Source organism: Dasypus novemcinctus, chromosome 9 (assembly GCF_030445035.2).
Source record: "Dasypus novemcinctus isolate mDasNov1 chromosome 9, mDasNov1.1.hap2, whole genome shotgun sequence".
Classification (NCBI taxonomy): domain Eukaryota; kingdom Metazoa; phylum Chordata; class Mammalia; order Cingulata; family Dasypodidae; genus Dasypus; species Dasypus novemcinctus.
The window spans coordinates 117,962,527-117,984,419 of NC_080681.1; the positions used below are offsets into that span (position 1 = coordinate 117,962,527).

General features: G+C 39.8%; 1 protein-coding gene across 8 annotated transcripts in view; it reads left to right on the plus strand.

The window, feature by feature from the left end:
• Positions 1-21,893, plus strand: part of FBXO42 (F-box protein 42) — a 156,630-nt gene that overhangs the window by 68,056 nt on the left and 66,681 nt on the right. For 7 of the 8 annotated variants that reach the window (XM_058304322.2, XM_071217762.1, XM_071217761.1 and 4 more), the window contains 2 exons: positions 8,407-8,673; positions 12,419-12,535. In XM_058304322.2, coding sequence (XP_058160305.1) covers positions 8,424-8,673; positions 12,419-12,535 — 367 coding nt within the window. In that variant the 5' untranslated portion in view covers positions 8,407-8,423. Of the gene's footprint in view, positions 1-6,365; positions 6,481-8,406; positions 8,674-12,418; positions 12,536-21,893 lie in introns of those variants that run through there. The other variant, XM_071217759.1, reaches the window with a different exon arrangement.

Below are 21,893 nucleotides of genomic sequence, written 5' to 3' on the forward strand. Positions count from 1 at the left end.
TTTTTTTTAATATAACATTAAAAAAATATGAGGTCCGCATGTACCCCCCACCCCCTTCACCTCACTACTCCCCCCATAGCAACATTCTCCTCCATCATCATGACACATTCATTGCATTTGGTGAATACATCTCTGTCATTTGGATTTTTTAATGTTATTTTATGAAACTATTGTGATATTGGTAGCTTTGGTTGTTTGTTTTTTTAAAGATTTTTTAAATTTTTCCCCATCCCCTTGTTATTTTTCACTTGCTGTGTCTGTTCATTTTCCTTATTTCTCTAGGAGGCATCAGGAGCCGAAACCAGCTCTGATGTGGAAGGGAGGTGCCCAATTGCTTGAGCCACCTCTGCTCCCTGCTTTGTTGTGTCTCTCATTATATTTTTTCCTTCCTGCATCTCTCGTTGTGTCAGCTCGCCGTGCCAGCTCACTGTCTCTTTAGGAGGCACTGGGAACTTCTGCTCCCTGCTTTGTTGTGTCTGTCATTATGTTTTTTTCTTCTTGTGTCTTTTTTGTGTCAGCTTGCCACACCTGCCTGTCACGCCAGTTTGCTGTCTTCTTTAGGAGGCACTGGGATCTGAACCAGTGACCTCCCATGTGGTAGGTAGGAGCCCAGTCATGTGAGCCACATCCCCTTCCCTGGTTGGTTGTTTTTGTTTGTTCCCTTATTCAGGAAGATAAAAAGTTGGCAACCCTATGTCAGTTGTCCCTGACTCAACCCCCCCAAAAATGCTGATCTGTGAAATTCAGAAATCTGGGAACCATTGTGATAATAGAGCATTTTCCCAGAAGGTCTAGAGAATCCTGGCATGCAGTGGTTTTTACATACTCCTCCCATTTTTGTCAGAGTACAGGCACATAATGGCAGAAAAACCCAAACATCTTAAAAATAGTACTGATTCACTTAGATGTTGTACATTTTGTTTTGCAATTCAAGAATAAAAATTCCTATTTAATGCCCTGGTTTTTATTTAATCCACTAGTTTTATTTAAGTCCATGGCCATCAGAACTCAATGATTTTATTATTTTTATTTTTGATATAAAGCTTGTTTCATTGGAATATCTAGGAATTAAGATTTGGGTTTTGTTGGATCAAAATGAATTCATAAAATTGTGCTTTTGCTGACTTCTTATATTGTGTGTGAGGTACTGATTATAGAAAATAGAAGTTTCTGTTGTGCCCTAGTGGGAGAGGAAAAGGCAGACAGACAGCTGCTGAGTTACGATTGCTAGTATGCAGGTAGTTACTTATTGTGTTGTGGGAACATAAAGGAAGAGGTAGGTGGCCTTTAGTTAAGCTTTTTTGTAACTTGATGCAGTCAATTTTGAGTTAATACCATTTATTATTATTACACTTAAATTATTTGCCCTTTTAACATTTTTTTCTTGCTTTCTTAAGTAATTGTTTTTGAGGGGAAGAAACTCATGAGATTTCCTAGCCCAGGAAAATGCACCTTTTTTCCCTACTTAACTCCCCTTCTGATTTGTACTATATTCCCAGGAAACGTTCTCTCTGCCCTGTGGTCATCCCAGGCTGACACCCCAGATGTGGAGTAGAGAGACTTGTACACATGCCAGTACCATTTGCACAGAGACATCACCCCCTTTAGCAGTCTCATTGCCTTCTTTTATTCGTGGAAGCCCAGGTAGTTCCGCCAGTAGTTCTTGGTCTGGTTCTGGTTGGAGAAGGTGCTGCCGAAATGGGCAGCTCAGTAGTTTTGGATTTGGGCCTTTTTAATTTCTTTCTCCCCACCCCCTCGTTGTTTGCACTGCTATGTCTGTCTTCTTTGTTTCTGTAGGAGGCACCAGGAACCAAACCTGGGACCTCCAATGTGGGAAGGAGGTGCCTAATAACTTAACTTGATATTTGGTAAATACATAAAATAAGGTAGAATTTTTTTAAGTCATTTTTCCACCACCTGTAATTTTTTCACTTTACTTGGTACAATGATGATGATAATAGTGGTGGTATAGTTATAAGAAGGCTTATTTTTGAGGTCACCCCCACCCATCTTAGATTGGTAGATTGTTATTACTTAAACCAGGGGTTCTTAAGAAGGAGTCCTTGAACTTGAATTGAAATTCAAAAAACATTCTTGTGGGGACATGTTGGTGTGGGTGTGATGTATTTATTAAATAATACACAGTTAGTGTGGACTTAGTAAGGGGTTCGTTGTTTTCACCTGACTGGCAAAGGGATCCATGGAACAAAAAATGTTTAGAATTCCTGACTTAAACAATGAGGAGATAATCATTATTTTTCCTATTTATTATTCTGAAGAATTGAAACAATCACCATTTGTAGTCATATTATAATCTTTTGTAAATCCCCGTTTGACAGTTTATTTTCAAAAGTAGCATTTAATACTTTTTAGTTCACATTGGTGCTACTGAATTAGGGTAACTTTGTGAGTTCCTAGTGAAGACTGCAAGGTTGCTGCTTTGCCTCTGAGGCCTCAGAAGCCCGCATACTGATGATGACTATGGGTTCTTTCTTGTCAATCCAGCTGCTCCTTCTGTTTTTTTTTCCCTCCCCTGAGATGGTCCTCTCATTGTCTTTGCTTGTTGTGTTTGATTGCGTCTACTCGCTTTGTCTGCTCATCTTCTTTAGGAGGCACCAGGAACTGAACCTGGGACCTCCCATGTGAAAGGCAGGTGCCTAACCTCTTGAGGCACATCTGCTCCTTGCTCGTTGCATCAGCTCATTTTCTTTAGGAGACACTGGGAACCAAACCCAGGGACTCGCCCCCCCCATGTGGGAGGTAGGCACTCAACTGCTTGAGCCACATCCACTCCCCTACTCATTCTCTGTATTTTTTTCACTTTTTAAGGATTTATTTCATTTATTTGTGCTTGCTGTCTGGTCTGTGTCCGTTTGTTGTGCACTTTCTTTGTCTGCTTTTCTTCTTTTTTGGAGGCACTGGAAACTGAAACTGGGACCTCAGCTGAGAAATGCTCAATTGCTTGAGCTACCCCAGCTCCCAGCTTTGTTCTGTCTCGTTGTCTTGCCTCTTTTTTGTATGTCTCCTTGTTGCATCATCTTCCTATATCAGCTCACTGCACCTGCCTGTCACACTAGCTCGCTGTCTTGCTCCTCTTCAGAAGACACTGGGAACTGAACTCAGGACCTCCTCTGTAGTAGATGGGAGCTCATTCGCTTCACCTCATTCTTTAGTTAATGCACAGTGCTTTATTTTACTATCAAATAGCAAGTTCCCTTAATTATATTCTTTAACCTTTTGAAATTATGAAGAATGCAAGTTTGATTGCATTTTAAATTTTAAATTTTCAGCTTCCTTGTAGTAAAAAGAATTGTATTCTGAGTTTCACAAAGAGGTGTTCCTCTTAAGAGAATTGTCAGGTGTCTAGTTTGTATAGAAATCAAAGGCACAAATTAATCAAAAGCACAAATATACTAGGATACAGCAGTGACTTTTATATGAATAATAATCTCCTATCTTGAATTTCTTTCAATCAATTTGAATTTTTATCAGTTTCCTCCACTGGATTCAAAATAGTTTGTTAATATCAAAGTCTTTATGAAGTGGATGGGAAACTTTGGTTATTTAGGAATTAAAAAGTTGTGATTATCCTGGGTCACACAGCATTAAAGCTGGAAATGTTACCGAGCAGAAGCAGGAGGTTTTTTTCCTGATGCACTCCAATGACCAATTCCTGAGACACCAGGGTTTCAAAGAGAGGGTTTTTTGCTAAGTGCAAAGCAAGGAGATCAGAGGGCCTCGTGGTTCTAAAATCTGTTTCTCCGCACTGTAGCAATTCTGATAGTTTTGTAGTATCCAGAGGTGGATTTATGCTGATGAGTATGGTGGCGTGAAATGAAGTTAGAGATGATCTAATTATTGAGCATGCACAGATTGATCATATGCTAGTCATAGAAGCTTCTTGGGCATGTCAGGAGAGCCAACTGGTTAGATCTAGCGTCACCTAGTAAAATGGCTTAGGAATTGGGGTGGGTTAATTCTGGGCTGACATACGTTCCTTCATTAATAAACATTAAGGAGACTGTCTTGTGATATAAGACTTCAAAGTTGTAAAACAGGGTGGGAAGTACAAAGGGGGGGTAGTCACAAGGTTTTTACAATCACAAGATAAAGGTTGTATAGTTTTACAATCATTATCGAGATCAAGGCATCTGGATTTTAGTTCAGCAAGTTTCAGTAATTTCAGGTATTTACTTTTGACTATTCTACAATACTAGAAAGTTAAACGGCAACTATATAATGATTCAGTAATCATAATACTTTGTTAATGCTTAACTCTAGTTAAGAAACAGTAGTTAAATCTACCAGTTTCAAAATCTTATACTGTAGAAGGCAAGGTATTGGAATGTTGGAAACTGATTTGTATTTAGTTGGATCCAGTATTTTTTTTTTTCCAAAAAAAAAAAAAAATGGAACTCTTGGGCCAAATAAATGGTTTCTTCAGTGTCATCCTCTTGCCTTAACAAAGGGTCATTGTGTGAGGCTCAGGAGTCTGGCAAGAGACTGTCAGGCCAAGGTACACCTTAAAAGGAAAAATTTAAGAAACTAGAGAGGTACATTAATTCTGACCAATGAAATATCTTTACAGCATCCAGTGACTTATAAGGGTAGGGTGTGCGGTTTCCTGGCTGTACTCATAATGGAATTTCTATTCTAAACTAATGTGAGCTCAGCACAAGGGTGTTCTGAGTAGAAATGTTAATAAATCTTGCACCCAATTGAATGTCTGGTGCTAGAAAGGCAAATGGTCTTTGCCCTCAAGGAGTGCAGCTGCTAGTGAGTTGACTTCAGTTAGTGTTTCTCCCAAAGATTTGATCATTTTGAGGAAACTGAGAAGGTCTAACATAAGTGTGAAGGATAAGGAAAGTTTCCTTTAAAGATTTCATGAAAGTGGTGGACTTGGCCCAGTGGTTAGGGCGTCCGTCTACCACATGGGAGGTCTGCGGTTCAAATCCAGGGCCTCTTTGACCCATGTGGAGCTGGCCCACGCCCAGTGTTGATGCGCGCAAGGAGTGCGCCCTGTAAGGAGAGCCGCCCAGCGTGAAAGAAAGTGCAGCCTGCCCAGGATTGGCACCGCCCACACGGAGAGCTGACACAACAAAAAGAAACACACATTCCAGTGCCGCTGACAACAGCAGAAGCAGACAAAGAAGAAGACATAGCAAATCGACACAGAGAACAGACAACCGGGGGGGGGGGGGAAGGGGAGAGAAATAAATAAAAAATAAATCTTTTTAAAAAAAGATTTCATGAAAACCATGTTCTTAGAGCTATTACACTTAAATGTGAAATGTTTTGTAGGGCTTCTTTGGGCATGAAGACAAGGAAAAACCATAAATCAGAGTTTCAAAATGCTTCTCTATCCTCTGAGAGTATGAGTGGTGATTTCATTACCTAATCATGGAAGTGAAAATGAAGAGCTGTGCAAATTGGTCCTGGCATGTAATTACAGAGGACTAGCATCTGAGCCCATTCCTGGGTTTTCTTTTTGGCATCTGTGCTCAGAGCCACATTAGCAAGCATCCCTCAGGGGCATGGGGTTTGATGTGTTTTTTTTTTGTGGGATGTGAAAAGTTGAATGGAGAGAATTCCTTAAAATTGGGTATTAAAACAGCAAGAGTTCCTTTATTTAGGCTTGTTAAGTTTATTTTGAGAAGATTTGGAAAGGGAGTCAGAAATTGTTGGGTTTTTTTTTGAACCAAACATTATTTTACTTGGGGAGAAAAGTTCATAAAATAGTAATAAAAATGACCTCTTATAACCTTTTTTGATTTTCTTTGTTCTGAAGCAGACCCAAAGCTCATATTTTATCAAAATGTTGTGCAAGGGGATAGCTGTATTTGAGCTGCTCTATCTAATTCAAAGTAAAAATTGCAGCCAAACTCAAGGAATCCTTTTTTTTTTTGGGGGGGGGGGGAGAAATTTTAGTGACTTTTAGGGCTGAAGGAGGTTAAAAATATGGGAAAGTCAGTAAATTAGGGGAGATAGCCATTGGGAGATAAGAAGTAATGTACCGGAGAAAGAATAAGAGGGAATATTGGAAATGTTTTCCCAATAGAAAAAGGCACTATTAACCCATTTCTGATTTTCAAAAACATTTCTCTGATTTTTGCTTTCTATTTTATATGACTGCTTTTTAGAGAAAGGGTTGGAAATGGAGGGATCTGTTGATCAGGAATGTCTTCCCCTTGCAAGATGATGACATGGAAAAAATGTTCACCCAAGTGGAAAAAAGGATGCCCCAATAACTATTCAAGAGCCTTTAATAAAATTTTCAACAAACCTATTTTAATATTCTTCTGTGTTTGCACAGATGGAAGGGATCTCCCTCCCCACCCCACTCCCATCCCATTGGCCCAGGAGGATTTAGGCCACCCCTGTACTTGGAAACAGCTGCCAATTGTTGATTATCATCAAGCTTCTAGCAGCCATTTTGCTGGGACACATTACAGTATCATGAGTTTTAAGCTAATTCGAGAGGTAAATTAACCTTGGAAGTAATTTCATGAGTTTTGTTCTCATGTTTCTATGTTTCTTAACATGATCATTTCTTCCAGCTTTTAAAGGTGTACATAATTAGTGTATGAATTACAGGAGTACTCATTGATCACATGCCTGGTCACAGAAGGTGGGAGGCCCCTTCCTTTTGGAACATTTCAAATCCTTCTCAGAGCCCCAAAGTATATTTCAAGTTCTCTTCTTTTCCTATTTTTTCTTATTCTTCTGTTTGTCAATACTAGAGGGAATGCTGGAAATTTGTAAGGTTGGGTGACATATAGAATTGTCTGGAGCAAGAAGAATAGTTTTACAATAAACCTATTATAATATAGATATAATACCTATTATAATATATATAATATGTATATAAATATTATAATAAAATGAACTCACATACCTCTTCAACAAAAGACTTGCTGCCCATCTGTAAGGAGTGTCGCTGAAGCTGCTAGCCCTTTCAAGGTCTGCTTCAGCTTTGAAGCTAAAGTCATGCTTTTCTAGGGGTGGTCACCTTCCATTGGCTGAGCAAGGATGGGGTAACAGGGGTCACATATTTCTCAAGCATCCTTTAGCCAGTGACTGTGCAAAAAAAGTCTTGACCTTTCCGCCCAATACAGGATTTTTCTAATGGTCCGTCTTTGCTCTTGAGCTGTCTGTTGGACTGGCTTTGTCAAGTCTACATCAGTGGTTTGATAGATCCCCCTCCCAATCCTGCTTCCTCTTTTCTTCTTTCCACAGTTACTCCCCATTAAACCTTGTGCATTCCTAATTCTGTCTTAGCATCCACTTCCTGGAGTATCCAACCCATGACACAGTTCTTACATAAATTACCCTGTTTTTCACTTTACCATTTTTACCTCAGACTTGGCATTTAACATTATGGAAGTGGCGTAGATGAGTTGCCTGCCTATTTGTGTATATTTTAACATGTGATGCTCTTTCTAGAAAATTTAGGGAATACAGAAAAGCACAAAGAAGAAATTAAAAATTACCCATAGAAATAACTGGTGATATGGCTTAATTTGGTAAACTTTAGAGAAATGCCTCAAGTGTTTAGCTAGGTGGATTTTTCACAGATTGAATACATTCATGTCATCAGTACCCAATCAAGAAACAGAACTTTACCAGCACCCCAGAAACCTCCCAGTGCTTACCAAGGGTAGTCACTGTCTTGACCTGCAATGGCATAAATTATTTTTGCCTGGTTTTGAACTTGACTAAGTATAGTCCTATAGTATGTACCTTTTTTTCTTTTGCTCACTGTTATGTTTGAGAGCTTTATCTGTGTGTGTTTAGCTGTGTTTCCTTGCTGTATAGTATTATATTGTGTGAATGTACCACAGTTTTAAACTTTCTGTTGATGAACATTTGTGTTTCCAGTTTTTTGCTATCACAAATAGTATTTCTTTGACCTTTTCTGTTATGTCTTTTTATGAACAATATGTATGTGTTTCTGGTGTTTGCTTGGATCTGTTAAAAATGATATTTTCTACTGTAAATATTGTCTTCTACTTGTTATTTGAACTGGTTAAGTCTTTTCTTGGAACACTTGTTACCCTCTTCAGTGAATCATCTGTGTAAAAACCAGAAAAATTGTTATTTCTGAACCTGTATTCTCAGAATATTATTGATCTTTGCAGGACCCATAGTTAGTTTTTTAGATCCTAGAGGCCAAGGGAGGCTAATCTCTATTCCCTTTGCTGTCCACTATTGAGATCCCCAGGATGGCCTTGGTGTTTGCACCATGCCTGGAATATTAAGGTGGCTCACGATTAGTGTGGGAAAGTGCTAAAGAACAGATTTCATATTGAGGGTGGAAGAGGAATCCTGAACAGCTTGAGCACATTATCCTGAGTTGTTGCAGAGCTTCCAACAATGTATACTGATTTTGTTTCTCTCCTACTATAGCTGTCAAGTGGAATGTCATGGCCAGTTCCTCGGACAGTGAAGATGACAGTTTCATGGCTGTGGACCAAGAAGAGAGTGTGCTGGAAGGGACAATGGAGCAAGATGAAGAGACTCACCCAGCATTGGAGGTTGAAGAGACCAGATATAATAGATCCATGTCTGAGCTGCCAGAAGAGGTTTTGGAGTATATCCTGTCCTTTCTGTCACCATATCAGGAACACAAAACTGCAGCCCTTGTCTGCAAACAATGGTATCGACTTATCAAAGGTACTGTTGGAAGTAGAAAGAATTATTTATTTTAAATTATTTTTTGAAAGATTTATTTTTAAATCCCCAATTTTGTCATTTCCTTAAATTTATTGTTTTTTTTAAAAAATTTAGTGTTAGACCATTAACAATATGTTTTTCTTTTCTCCTTACCCTGATCAGCTTTATGAGCAGCTTTGAATTTAACAGTATTTAATCCCATTTGCAATTTTAATCCAGCTAAATATTAAGATTGCTGGCCATAGTGTATTTTAATTGACAGCATTCCACTAAAGGTGGAAAAGACTCATTTTTTGCCTGATAAAGATGAATAATTTTGTTGAAAATGGCAAGTCTCCTTTCTGGGGGAACAAGGCAGCTAGAGATATATTGAGAAAGAAAAATCTTGGATTGGAATCAATTAGTCTTAAAATCTTTTCCTTACTTCAGGGTGGTTCTCATGTCAGTGCCCCGAAGTCCACCTAGAGGGCTAAGGGTGAGCTATATTGAAACTGTTTGGCAGGCCTTGTGCTCATCTCCTCACAGCTGGTGATATGCACAACCTGCTTCTGTGTGCTGAGTTAATGGGCTCTTCAGGAGAGTTTAGCTCACTGCACTGTTGACATATGGTTTTACCTCTAAAATAAAGGTGGAATGATCACAGGTGAGGGGCTGTGATCTAATCAAATACGTGGATTAATCCTTAGGTCTTCATTTATTTATTTAGGATTTATTTTTATTTATTTCCCTCCCCTTCCCCCCCCCCCCACCCCAGTTGTCTGTCCTCTGTGTCCATTCGCGGTTTGTTCTTCTGTGTCCACTTCTATTCTTGTCAGTGGCACTGGGAATCTGTGTCTCTTTTTGTTGCATCATTTTCCTGCATCAGCTCTCCATGTGTGCAGCACCACTCCTGGGCATGCTGAACTTTCTTTTGTGCTGGGTGGCTCTCCTTACGGGGCGCACTCCTTGTGCATGGGGCTTCCCTATGCGGGGGACACCCCTGCATGGCAGGGGCACTCCTTGCACACACCAGCACTGCATGTGGACCAGTTCCACACGAATCAAGGGGCGCTGGGTTTGAACCGTGGCCCTCCCAGGTGGTAGGCAGATGCTCTAACCGTTGAGCCAAGTCCACTTCCCATCCTTAGGTTTTTATTTGGTATTCTTATCATTTGGGGATTTTTTTCTAAAAGAGAGCTGCCCTAACCTAGTACTCACAATCTGAGCTTTTCTGGGGAAAATCACTGTCAAGATTTTTTTCCCTCTCAGTTATTATCTATATGTCTTTTTTTCATTACTAAATTATCTCAATTCAGTATTTGCAAATCAGTAATACACATTACACCAGTGTATAGTCGGCAGTGTTGTTACTCACTGAAAAAGGCCATACCTTTTTTGTAAGGATTGAACCCAGCACCTCGTACATGGGAAGCAGGCCCTCAACCACTTGAGTTACACCTGCTCCCTCCCCTTTTTAAAAAATATGCTAATTATTTTTAACTGAGGAGTTCAGCCGAGTGAAATTCAGAATAGTATGGGGATATGATCATTATTAGAAAATGTATATAAAAGTATTTTGATCCTGCTTAAGGATCTACTAAGGTATCAAATTCAAGAATGATATAATTTTTTCACAATGTAATATAATTGGTTGGACTCTTTATTCATATTTTTGCATTTTAATGAAATTAGATAGCCATTAGAATGAATGCTTTAGAGAAAGATTGTTCCAGAAACATGACGCTCTCATTTTTTTTCCCCTCGTATAATAAACTTTATTTTTAAAGAAGTTTTAGATTACAGAAAAGTTACATCAAAAGTATAGGGGATTCCAGCTGTACCCTGTAGACCATAATTAGTGATAATAGCCTGATGATGTTCTCTCATAATTTGTAACAAATGTTCCACAACAGTGTAAGGTGTTGTATGAGAATTCTGCACAGTATGCATGATTGTCTTGTAAGTTCACAACTTTATATATATATAAAGGCAATACATATATAAGAAGAAAGGTTTATTTAGCAAAGGTCGCTAGACTAGTAACAACATGCAGGGAGTAAGTACACTTATATTAACAGAATCTTTTCCCAGAGAGTTGATCCAACAGAGTAAATGACACAACAGTTTTAGGAAGCAGAGGGCTAGAGGGTGGCAGGAAGCAATCAAGCAAAGAATAAATAAAAGGAATGTAACCCTTAGACAAGATTAGTTGAGAGAAGTGAGGCTATGAAAAGGTTTTACAGAAGGTGTTGATAGAAGCAGGAATATAAGACATAAAATTGTTGATCCCATTGTACAGTCCATTCTGTGCTGAGTATATATACTTTCTTTTCCCTTACTACAAAGATCTTAAATTGGTGTGGTGTATTTGTTACAGTTGATGAATAAATATTGAAGTATTGCTTCTAATCAAGATCTGTGGTTTACATTATGGTTTACACTTTGCACCATACAATTTGATAAGTTTGACGAAATGTATAATGGCCTGTATCCATCATTGCAATCTCACGAAGAAAAATTTCACTGTCCTAAAAATGCCTAGTAGAGGTTCTCCCCTCAAAACTTCTACTAATCACTAACTTTTTTAAAAAAAGATTTATTTATTTATTTCTCTCCCCTTCTCCCCCACCCTGGTTGTCTTTTCTCTGTGTCTTTTTGCTGCGTCATCTTTGTCCGCTTCTGTTGTCAGCGGCACGGGAATCTATTTCTTTTTGTTGCATCATCTTGTTGTGTCAGCTCTCCCTGTATGCGGCACTATTCCTGGGCAGGCTGCACTTTTTTTCGCGCTGGGCGACTCTCCTCACGGGGCACACTCCTTGCGCGTGGGGCTCCCCTACGCAGGGACACCCCTGCGTGGCAGGGCACTCCTTGTGTGCATCAACACTGCACATGGACCAGCTCCACACGGGTCAAGGAAGCCTGGGGTTTGAACTTCGGACCTCCTGTGTGGTAGACGGACACCCTAACCACTGGGCCAAGTCCGCCGCCCCACTAACTTTTTATTATTGTCACAAGTTCTTCCATTACTACAATAATAATAAGTCTACTATGGTCCATGGTTGCACTCTCCCACTTATATTTGTTTATTCCTCAATCTTGAGTATTTGGGGATGGTGTGCCCGCTCTGCTTCAAATTGAGAGGGGACTTAGATTTTATGGGACAGACAGAAGGAAGAACTGTTTTGTTTGCAGTTGTAGATACTCTGTTTTTTTTTCACTTATTTTTTTATTTTTAATTTTTAAAGAAGTACTGGCGATTGAACTCACTTTTTAGACAGCTTACTTTAGTTATGAATTCGTTGTCTCATAATCCATTATAAGTTATCTCCTGTTTAAGATGGAGAATGCTTGCTTTCTATGGTCTAACCACAGATACTTACTGTACACCTGTTATATGCCAGACACCATTTTACTATACTCTTTCACAAAGTTAAATTACTCCTCAGGCCCTTTGCTTTGGAGTAAAGATTACCAATTAGCTTGATGTATTGCCTCATGATATAATGTAAAGTGGAACAGAGTTTTACGTTAGCTAATTAAGAGAGCAAGTACTGAGCTTCAATAAAATGAAAGTAAAATTACATTCCAGTTTTGAAATTTTATGATTATATGATTTTGTTTCCATTCTTTGAATAAAAGTAAAAAAATTTGGTGTTACTCTAAGAAACTTACATTTTAAAAAGTAATAAGACAGCTGTTATAGTTTTAATAATTTCATTTACAAGTAAAGTGTCCAGGCTGAGGCATTTGTTCTTTCTGTCTTTAGGTGTAGCCCATCAGTGTTACCATGGTTTCATGAAGGCAGTCCAGGAAGGCAACATTCAGTGGGAGAGCCGAACTTACCCTTATCCTGGAACCCCAATCACTCAGCGGTTCTCACACAGTACGTATTTACTGGTGAAGGAGGGCCTGCCTGCCCTGTGGTCATGTTTTCAGAAACTGCTTTGAAGATGTGTATTTTGTCTGACTTTTTAATGAAGAGAATGTAAAATGGGAGTGTATTTTCCTTTTACCCTCAGAATTAAGGAAGCCAGTGAGCCTAAATACATTGTGGTTGCTTTGTTACAATTTTATGTTCTGCTTTTTCTTTGGATTCTCTTAGTATCTCCACTCCAAAGAGGTCAGTGTTATGCTGAGAATTTTTTTTTCTTTTCTTCTTTCTTTTCTTTTTTTTTGCTTTTCATCATGCTGAGAATTTTTAACAGCTGATATCATGTAAAGGGAAAACAAAGGAAAGGCATACATGAAACAATTTTGAAATCCTGCTTGGGGAGCAGTCAGAGTTTATTAGCATTAAGTCTTAGAATAACTGTTTATTTTAACATGGTATTTGTTCAGCAAACACTGAATTTTACTTGGGTCACATGAAAATTTTGAACATGAAGGGTATTGGTTATAAGATATAAATCTAAATAGTAAAATTATAAATAAAATGTTATGGCAAATAGACATTATTTATGTTTTTTGAGTTATTCTAAAACTAGAATTAACTCTCCATTTCATTGATTTTTATAGACAATATTTTATTGTATTAGTGATTCATAACCCTCCTCTCAAAAGTGAGATTGAATGTGGGACATTTTAGGCCAGTAAAAGTGTACTTATTAGCAGTTCTGCATAAGGAAAACTCACTGAGGGTAGACAGAGTAAGGGAACAGACAGAGATGGAAACCTCTTTCTTAGAAAGCTCTCATAATCACTGCTTTCTTATTCAACAATTTTGGGTGCTTGACAATTGCCTACAAGATAAAGTCTAAACTTAGTCTTATATTCAGAGCTCTCCTCCATTTGACCTAGGCCTCAATTTACTACTTTATCTCCCCATTTTTCCCAAGAGCTCTCCTCTTCAACAAGCTGTCACTCAACCTTTGCCACACTCAGTTTCTTATTCTTTGGAGTATTCCCATCCACTTAGTTGAAGCCTGCTTCTCCTTAAATACTCAGTTGAAGTTCTGTCTCCTTATGAAATCTTTCTCAATTCTCTAGCCCTCAGAAAAATTTTTTTCCTCTTTTGATCTCACATAGATTCTGTTGTCTGGTATACTTATCTGACACTTAACTCACATTGTCTTCCATTGTTAGCTTTTATATGTATGTGTCCTTTTTTTCTTTTTAATTATATGTTTTGAACTTTTGAGGGCAAGGAGCATGTATTAGGTATCTATGCTGCATAAAAATTTATCCCAAAACTTAGCAGCTTAAAACAACTTTTTATCTCACAGAGTTTCTGAGGGCCAGGAATCTGGGAATGGCTTAGCTGGTGGTTCTGACTCAGTGTTTCTTGTGAGGTTGCAGTCAGTGTGTCATCCAGGACTGCAGTCACCCAAATGCTTGAGTAGGGTTGAGGCATCTGCTTCCAAGCTCACTTAACTGTTGACAGGAAGCCTCACTTTCTCACTATAGGAACCTTTACATAGGGGCTGCTCACAACTTGGCATCTGGTTTCCCACAGAATGAATGACCTGAGAAATGGAGACAGAAGCCACAGTGCCTTTTACAACCTAATCTCAGAAGCAAATACCATTATTTCTGCTCTGTTCTATTGGTCACACAGACTAACTCTGGTACAGTGTGGGAGGGAATTAGGCAAGGATTGATTGATTGATTGCTTGCTTGATTGATTTTTGGCTTTCTTAAATAATGCCTTTATTTTATTTGCCATATTCATTTTTTTATTGTCTTTTTTTTTAAAAGATACATAGATCACAAAAAATGTTACATTAAAATATATAAGAGGTTCCCATATACCCCACCCCTACCCCCCACTCCTCCCAAATCAACACCTCTTTCATCACTGTGGCACATTCATTGCATTTAGTGAATATATTTTGGAGCACTGCTGTACCGCATGAATTATAGTTTACATTGTAGTTTACACTCTCCCCCACTCCACTCAGTGGGTTATGGCAGAATATATAATGTCCAGCATCTGTCCCTGCAATATTATTCAGGACAATTCCAAGTCCCAAAAATGGCCCCACAGCACATCTCTTCTTCCTTCTCCCTGCCCTCAGCAGTTACCATGACCACTGTCTCCACATCAATGATACAATATCTTTCATTGCTAGAGTCACAATAGTTCTATAGTTGAATACCAGTAAGTCCACTCTAATTCATTTTCCTTCCTCCATCCTACGGACCCTGGGATGGTGATGTCCACTCCACCTGTAAATTGAGAGGGGGCTTAGATCTGACATGGCTGATGGATGGGATTCTGCTTGCAGTTGTAGGCATACTTGATTCCCTGGTGTGGTGGTTGACCATCTTCACCTTCCTGTTAGCTGGCCCAGGTAAGACCAACAAACCAGAGAGTAAGTGTTGCAACTCTCCTGAGGCTCAGGACCCAGCTGGCGCATGGCCAGTTCAGAATTCAAGTCTCCTGAGTATACACCAAACCCAGCGCCAACCAGAGGTTCTGTAAAAGTGACAGAAGAGGCATGTATAGAGAGGTCACATCTGAGTCCAGCTCCATCACACTCAGGAGCACAAATTCCAAAGTAAGGCCCTCTGACATGGCACAGAGCTCCAAATCCATCTGCGATGACCATATACCCTGTGGATCTCCGTAGCCTTCAGGAGCACCAGTATCTAGGGTTGTACCTACTTTGGCTTTTTTCTGGGGTCCTGTTGAGGTGTGCTTAAGTGTGACCCCTTTGATGACCTCCCGACTCTTTTTGGAAGACTCTTAGCCATATGAACTCATTTTTCTTTGCCATTTCCCCCTTTTATTCAAGGTCAAAAAGCAGTTTTTAACACTTGATCCAACATGTAGGCTGAGATACTCTGCTGGTCTGAGTTGACCCTTTTATTCGAGGTCTCTTTCTAGTTACTTCACCAGTTAGTGATTGGTAGTAATCCCTTGGCGCTGGGGAGACTCATCCCCAGGAATCTTGTCCCACGAGAGTGGCCACATTTGAACAACACGGAGGCTCTCAGGAGGTAACTCTCAGGCACCCTGCAGCTCTAGGCCTAGTTCATATTTTAGGCACACAGACTCCTAAGTATAATCATCAATATCAAGGGCTCATTAATGAACCATGCTTCCTTGTCAGTCTTTGCCGTTGCACTTAGGGGATTATTGTTGTTCCATTGGGGAATGTGTCAGAAGTCCTCTGGGTAGGAACTCTGCACTTCCTCAGTTGACGTTTATAACTGTAACTACTATAAAAATACCCAACATATAACGTATTTATGTCCCCTTATACATGCCCTGGAGAACCCCCTCCACACCCATGTGCCCCCCCATCAATAACACCCCATACCAGAGTTCCTCCCCTGCCATAGTTGAACCTCTCTGTGGTCCAAAACTGCTTCAACAATGAATCCTAATATATTGCCAAATTCAATGAGCTAACATGGAGTTAAAGAATGTCAACCACCACACCATGGAGCCTAGAGTGCCTACAACTGAAAGCAGGAGGATTGCATCCAGTATCCATGTGGAATCTAAGCCCCCTCTTGACATAGATGTGCAATGGACACAACCAATCCAATGTCCACAGAGAAAATGTGGCATTGGTGTGGGAAGGGTGGCCATGGTGGCTGCTGGGTGCGGGGAATGGGAGGAAGAGATGAGATGTGGAGGCGTTTTCGGGACTTGGAGTTGTCCTGGGTGGTGCTTCACGGACAATTACGGGACATTGTAGATCCCCCCAGGGCCCACTGGATGGAACATGGGAGAGTGTGGGCTATGATGTGGACCATTAACTATGAAGTACAGTGATGCCCAGAGATGTACTTACCAAATGCAATGGATGTGTCATGATGATGGGAGAGAGTGTTGCTGTGGGGGGAGTGGGGGGTGGGGGCAGTGGGGTTGAATGGGACTTCATATTTTTTGAATGCAATATTTTTTAAAAAATGAATTAAAAAAAAAGGGAAAAAATAAAATAAATTTACAGGTAAAAAAAGAAATTGAAATATAGTAATGGGTTTAAAGCTTAGAAATAGAATACATAATAATTTAGAAATACTAAAATAAAGTAAAAATAAGTTGGTGTATTAATACAATGAAAAATATTATAAATCTTTGTTTCTAATGTTTTGCCTTTCATCACTGTAATAGGTGTTGCCCTGTATGTTCAGTGGCAAGGCACTTTTTCTTCCTCAGTGTGTACATCCTTTTTTTTTTTTCTAATTTTTAATTTTCTCTTCAGAAAAGTTTTAGATCATAGTAATTCACATACACAATATAGGGGACTCCCAGATATCCAACATCAAACCCTTTTTCTCTTTTCCCAGCAATGATCTTTTTACATGTTCATGTTATATTTGCCACAGCTGATGTACAGATTTTGAAACATAGCTATTAAACATGGTTCCAGTTTGGTTTACATTATTGTTTATATTTTATACTGTACAAATTTCTAAATTTTTAGTTTCCTTATGTTTTATATTATGGTTTACATTTTAGTTTATAGACTTTTATACACTTAGTTGTAAGTTAATATGTCCTGTATCCATCATTGCATGATCTTGTGGAGCACTTCCATTGCCCCCCAGTTGCCCTGCTTCCATCTATGCTATACTTCTCTCCCCCGCCCCTCAGGGCCACCGTGACAATCAATCTTCACTACTTGAGGGACCAGATTTATAGATACTGCGGTAATGCTGAGGGCTTGATGTCCTAGACTTCCCTAACTAATTGGGAGCCAGTGATTCTCTCAAGAGACACAGTTCCCTCTATTTGGGAACATCAGGTCTCCCAGGGATGTGGGTACACCTTCCCACTCATTTTAAGGGTCTCCACCCAATGATATAACACACTATGACAAAATGAGCACTCACATACTCCCTAGAAGCTTGCCCCTGTACCAGATGCCCCCCCTTAAGCACCTTAAACACATGATCCTTCCTTATTATGTTTTCTAAAGGGTTTTCTCAACAGTATAGTTTCAGCCATATACCTGGCATTCTCCCGTATTCAACGGTTCCCCCCAGCCCTCTCCCCAAATACTTGGGTCATCTGACCCATCCTCCCAACCTTAGCCCCACCCAAAGTTATCCCTGTGCCCCCATTTTATCCCTTCCCTGTACAAATACTTACCTCCAGCTTATCATAGACTTCACCCATGCAGGCATCAGCTCACAATCTTCCTCTTCCCACCAAATTCCTTTAGGCCTATCTTCCAGTCTTTAGCTCTCTGAAACAGCTTGGTTTGCTTGTTTCATATCAGGGAGGTCTTGTAGTATTTGTCCTTCAATGCCTGGCTTGCTTCACTCAACATAAGGTCCTCAGGATTCATCCATGTCACATGTGTTACTCTCCTTGCTAATTGACCAAAAATGTACTATTTTTCTCTGCTTATAACCCGCCTTATACACTGTTTTTACCTTCCTCATTTTATTTATTGCCATCTGCCCTTTACCATAATTCCTTGTGTAAGAGAGGCTATACATTGTAATAGAGGAAGAACTTTGGACTTATGAGGCAAGTCCCCTTGGCCCCTCTGACCTACAATTCCTCATCTACAAAATGTGATACAACAAATCCTATTTATGTCACGGGGTTGTTGAGAAATTTAATTGAAGAAACACATGTAAAAAGAGGTTTTAAGCTGAAAAATGTTGGGATAATGATGATGTCTCTTGTACGAAATTGTTGTCCACTTGAGGATAGGCAGGTTCCACACGCCGTTCACAGCAGCCGGCTTGTAGTTGATACCTGATAAGTGTTTGAAGAACTGAGTGTAACCATGATATGAGCATTACAGCATATTTCCTATGTAAAAGTCTAGAACAGGGAAGTGGATTTGGCTCAACTAATAGGGCATCCGCCTACCATATAGGATATCCAGGGTTCAAACCTAGGGCCTCCTGACCTGTGTGGTGAGCTGGCCCAAGCGCAGTGCTGATGCGTGCAAGGAGTGCCGTGCCACGCAGGGGTGTCCCCCATGTAGGGGAGTCCCACATGCAAGGAGTGCGCCCTGCAAGGAGAGCTGACCCGCAAGAGAAAAGCACATCCTGCCCAGGAATGGCACCGCACACACAGAACTGATAGAGCAAGATGATACAACAAAAAGATGCAGATTCCCAGTGCCGCTGACAAGAATGCAAGTGGACAAAGAATACAGCGAATGAACACGGAGAGCAGACAACGGGGGAGGGTGAACGGGGAGAGAAATAAATTAAAAAAATTTTTTAAATCAAAAATTAAAAGTCTAAAACAAAAAGGCAAGGGAGGGAGCTGTGCCCCAAGCAACTGAGCGCCTGCCTCCCAAATGGAAGGTCCTGGGTTTGGTTGCCAGTGCCTCCTGAAAAAACAAAATGACAAGCAAAACAAACGAAAAAGTAGAGAGCAGGGCATATGGAAATCCTCTACATTTTTTTATGTGACATTTGTAATCTAAAATTAAAAATTAAAAAAAACTCAGGGAAGCCAGTGTGGTTCAGTGGTTGAGCACTGGCTTCCCACATATGAGGTCCTGGCTTCAATCCCCAGCCCCTAATACCAAAAAAAAAAAAAAAAAAAAAAAGGCAAGGGAAGTAATGTGCCAGAAGAGCTTGGCACGAGATAATTCCCTTAGTCCTGAGGTGCTTTCTTAACTTTTCATGAGCCAATTCTGTTTTGTTGTGTTTTTTTTTGGTGAGTCTATGTATGGCTAATCATACAAACCTTGATTAATGTAGAATGTCCTTCTTAGATTGTGGGGATCTACTAAGTCTCCACCATGATACTTTGAAAAACTTTTTAGTCATTAGTCTTCAAATATGGTCAGGTTGTTATACACACATGCTAATCGTGCTCTTGCAGTAGCCAGCAGGCCCAGACTGGATAATGAACCTTGCTTGTTCCATAGTTATGTAATTATAGGCCTTATCAAATGTGTTCCAGCTTGTGGAAGTGAGACACATGACAGCACAGTCTCTTTAAGCATGGGATATATGCCTCAGGACCTTTCCCTGGAGACAAGTGGGAAAACAAAAGAGAATTTAACATTGGATGGTGCAAAAGGTGGAGTGTGCTATTCATTCAAGGAGCATTTATTGAGTGACTGCCAGGTGTCATGGGGAATGTGAAACAAATGGAAGACCTTGTACCTGAAAGAATTATAATATAGTAGGGAAGTATTCAGAACTCTGAAGAACTATTTGCTTGCGGTGTGTGTAAAATGTGAACCTTTGGCTTGTTTTTGAAAGGAATTATTAGATAGTAACTTGAGATATATATCTTGTAATAGTTCACAGAGCAGTCAAACCCATTTCAAAAAGTTTGAAGAGATTTAGTGCTTGATAAACATTCTCAATATTATTTCATAGCACAGTATAATCTGATCCGAAACATTTTTATGGCACATTCCAATGATCTGAAAGGAAAACATTCTATTTAAGTGGAGAACTTGGGAAAATGAGAAATGATTACTTGAGCACTAGGAATTGCTTGAATTCTTGCTTTTTTCCTAAAAGGCCCATTTGGGGAAGTGGATGTGGTTCAGGTTATACGGCCTCCACCTACCATATGGGAGGACTCGGGTTTGATCCTAGGGGCCTCCTGGTGAAAAAGAAGAAGAAAAAGTGTGCCTGTGCAGTGAGCCAGTGCCCGCATGGCGAGCCGAGAGCCTGCACGGTAAGCCAAGTGCCCACACAGTGAGCCGGATGCCCGTGTGGTGAACCGGTTGCTGGCACAGCAAGTTAAGTGCCTGCACGGTGAGCCAGTGTCTGCACAAGTGACTCACACAGCAAGATGATGACCCGACAAAGGAAAAATGAAGGGGAGAGTTAAGGTGAAGCACAGCAGAGACCAGGAACTAGGTGGCACAATTGACAGGGACCCTCTCTCCACATCAGGGGTCCCCAGGATCGAATCCTGGTGCATCCTTGAGGAGAAAGATGAGAAGAGACAATAACAACAAAAAGAGAGAAATAGATACAGAAGATCACACAGCGAACGGACGCAGCAAAATCAGCAGGGTGGGGGAGTTGGAGGGGGAGGGGAAAGAAAAAAGAAAAAGGCCCATTCGTACTCGTCTGTCCCACCCACTGCAGACCAGCGTGTAGGTGTCTTAAATAAAAAGTTCAGTAGTAGAATACCTGGAATAGTTGAGTATATTGTTGATGCTTATTTTCTCATTCCTTTATATCTGAATTCTAAACATAGCTGCCTAAATTGACCCCTGTCCTCTCACAGCTTCATTGGTAATTGACTGCTGAACATTGAAATTATAGTGTGTGAACCTTGCCATTTCAGTCCCATTAGTTTTGCCTACTTTGGGCTGTGCCTTCCTAATCCAGAAATCTTTGTATGTTCAACAGAAACAGGAAAATGCCTATTCCCTTATTTTAGTATAGGATTAAAATACATGTAGTAAGGAGTCCTCATGGGGCCAGCTGCTGGCTGGGTTTTCAGTCCAAATAGAGAAGAAGAATGTTTGCTACCTCTTTGAAAAATAAAGGCACTATGCACTTACTGTATGAAGGAAGCAGCTGCTAAGAGTTGATCTTTGAGGAATGGGAAGACACAAATAAGCCGTTGACTCTTTTCGTTATGAAATCATGGATTTGTCTTATTAAACATTGTTATAAATGGATGCTAATTAAGGTTTCAGAGACCAAAAGACATTGCCATATTCTGTTTAGGAGGTCTAGGTTATTAAAAGGAAGAGAATCTTGATTTATGCTTGGCACCAGTTGGTTCAGTTCAAGATTATCTCCTTTGTTCGGGTAACTAGTTCAAGAAAGGTCTAAGAGAACCAAGATATCTGAAGCTCAGTCCTTTTTAGCGGCGATGAAAATGTGGCTCCGGTAATTTTCTTTTTGTTTGTCTAATATCCTCTAATTTTATCCTTTATGCTGACAATTCTTAGCAAATCTGGAAAAACGAGCAATGGCTTTTCATAGAATTTTACTTCTTAATAGACTTTCTTGTTGGATTGTAGAATTAAAAAAAAAGATTAATAGATACAGTTTAGCAGTTATTTTCAGTAGGCACAGAGAGTCAGTGGAAGGTGTAAGACTGATTAAAATCTTCAAATATCATTGTAGTGTGTTTGAGTTCTGGGGATATAGTAAGTATTTTATAGGTGTATGAGCCTGTTGATGATTAGATGATATTTCATATATCTTTACATCTTTTAAACTTGTCAGTCCCACACACCCCCAGACCAATATGTAGGTATCTTAAATAGGGTACCTGAAATAGTTGAGTATATTATTGATGGTTATTTTCTCATTCCTTTATATGTGAATTCTAAACACAGCTACCTAAATTGACCCCTGTCCTCTCACACCTTCATTGGTAATTG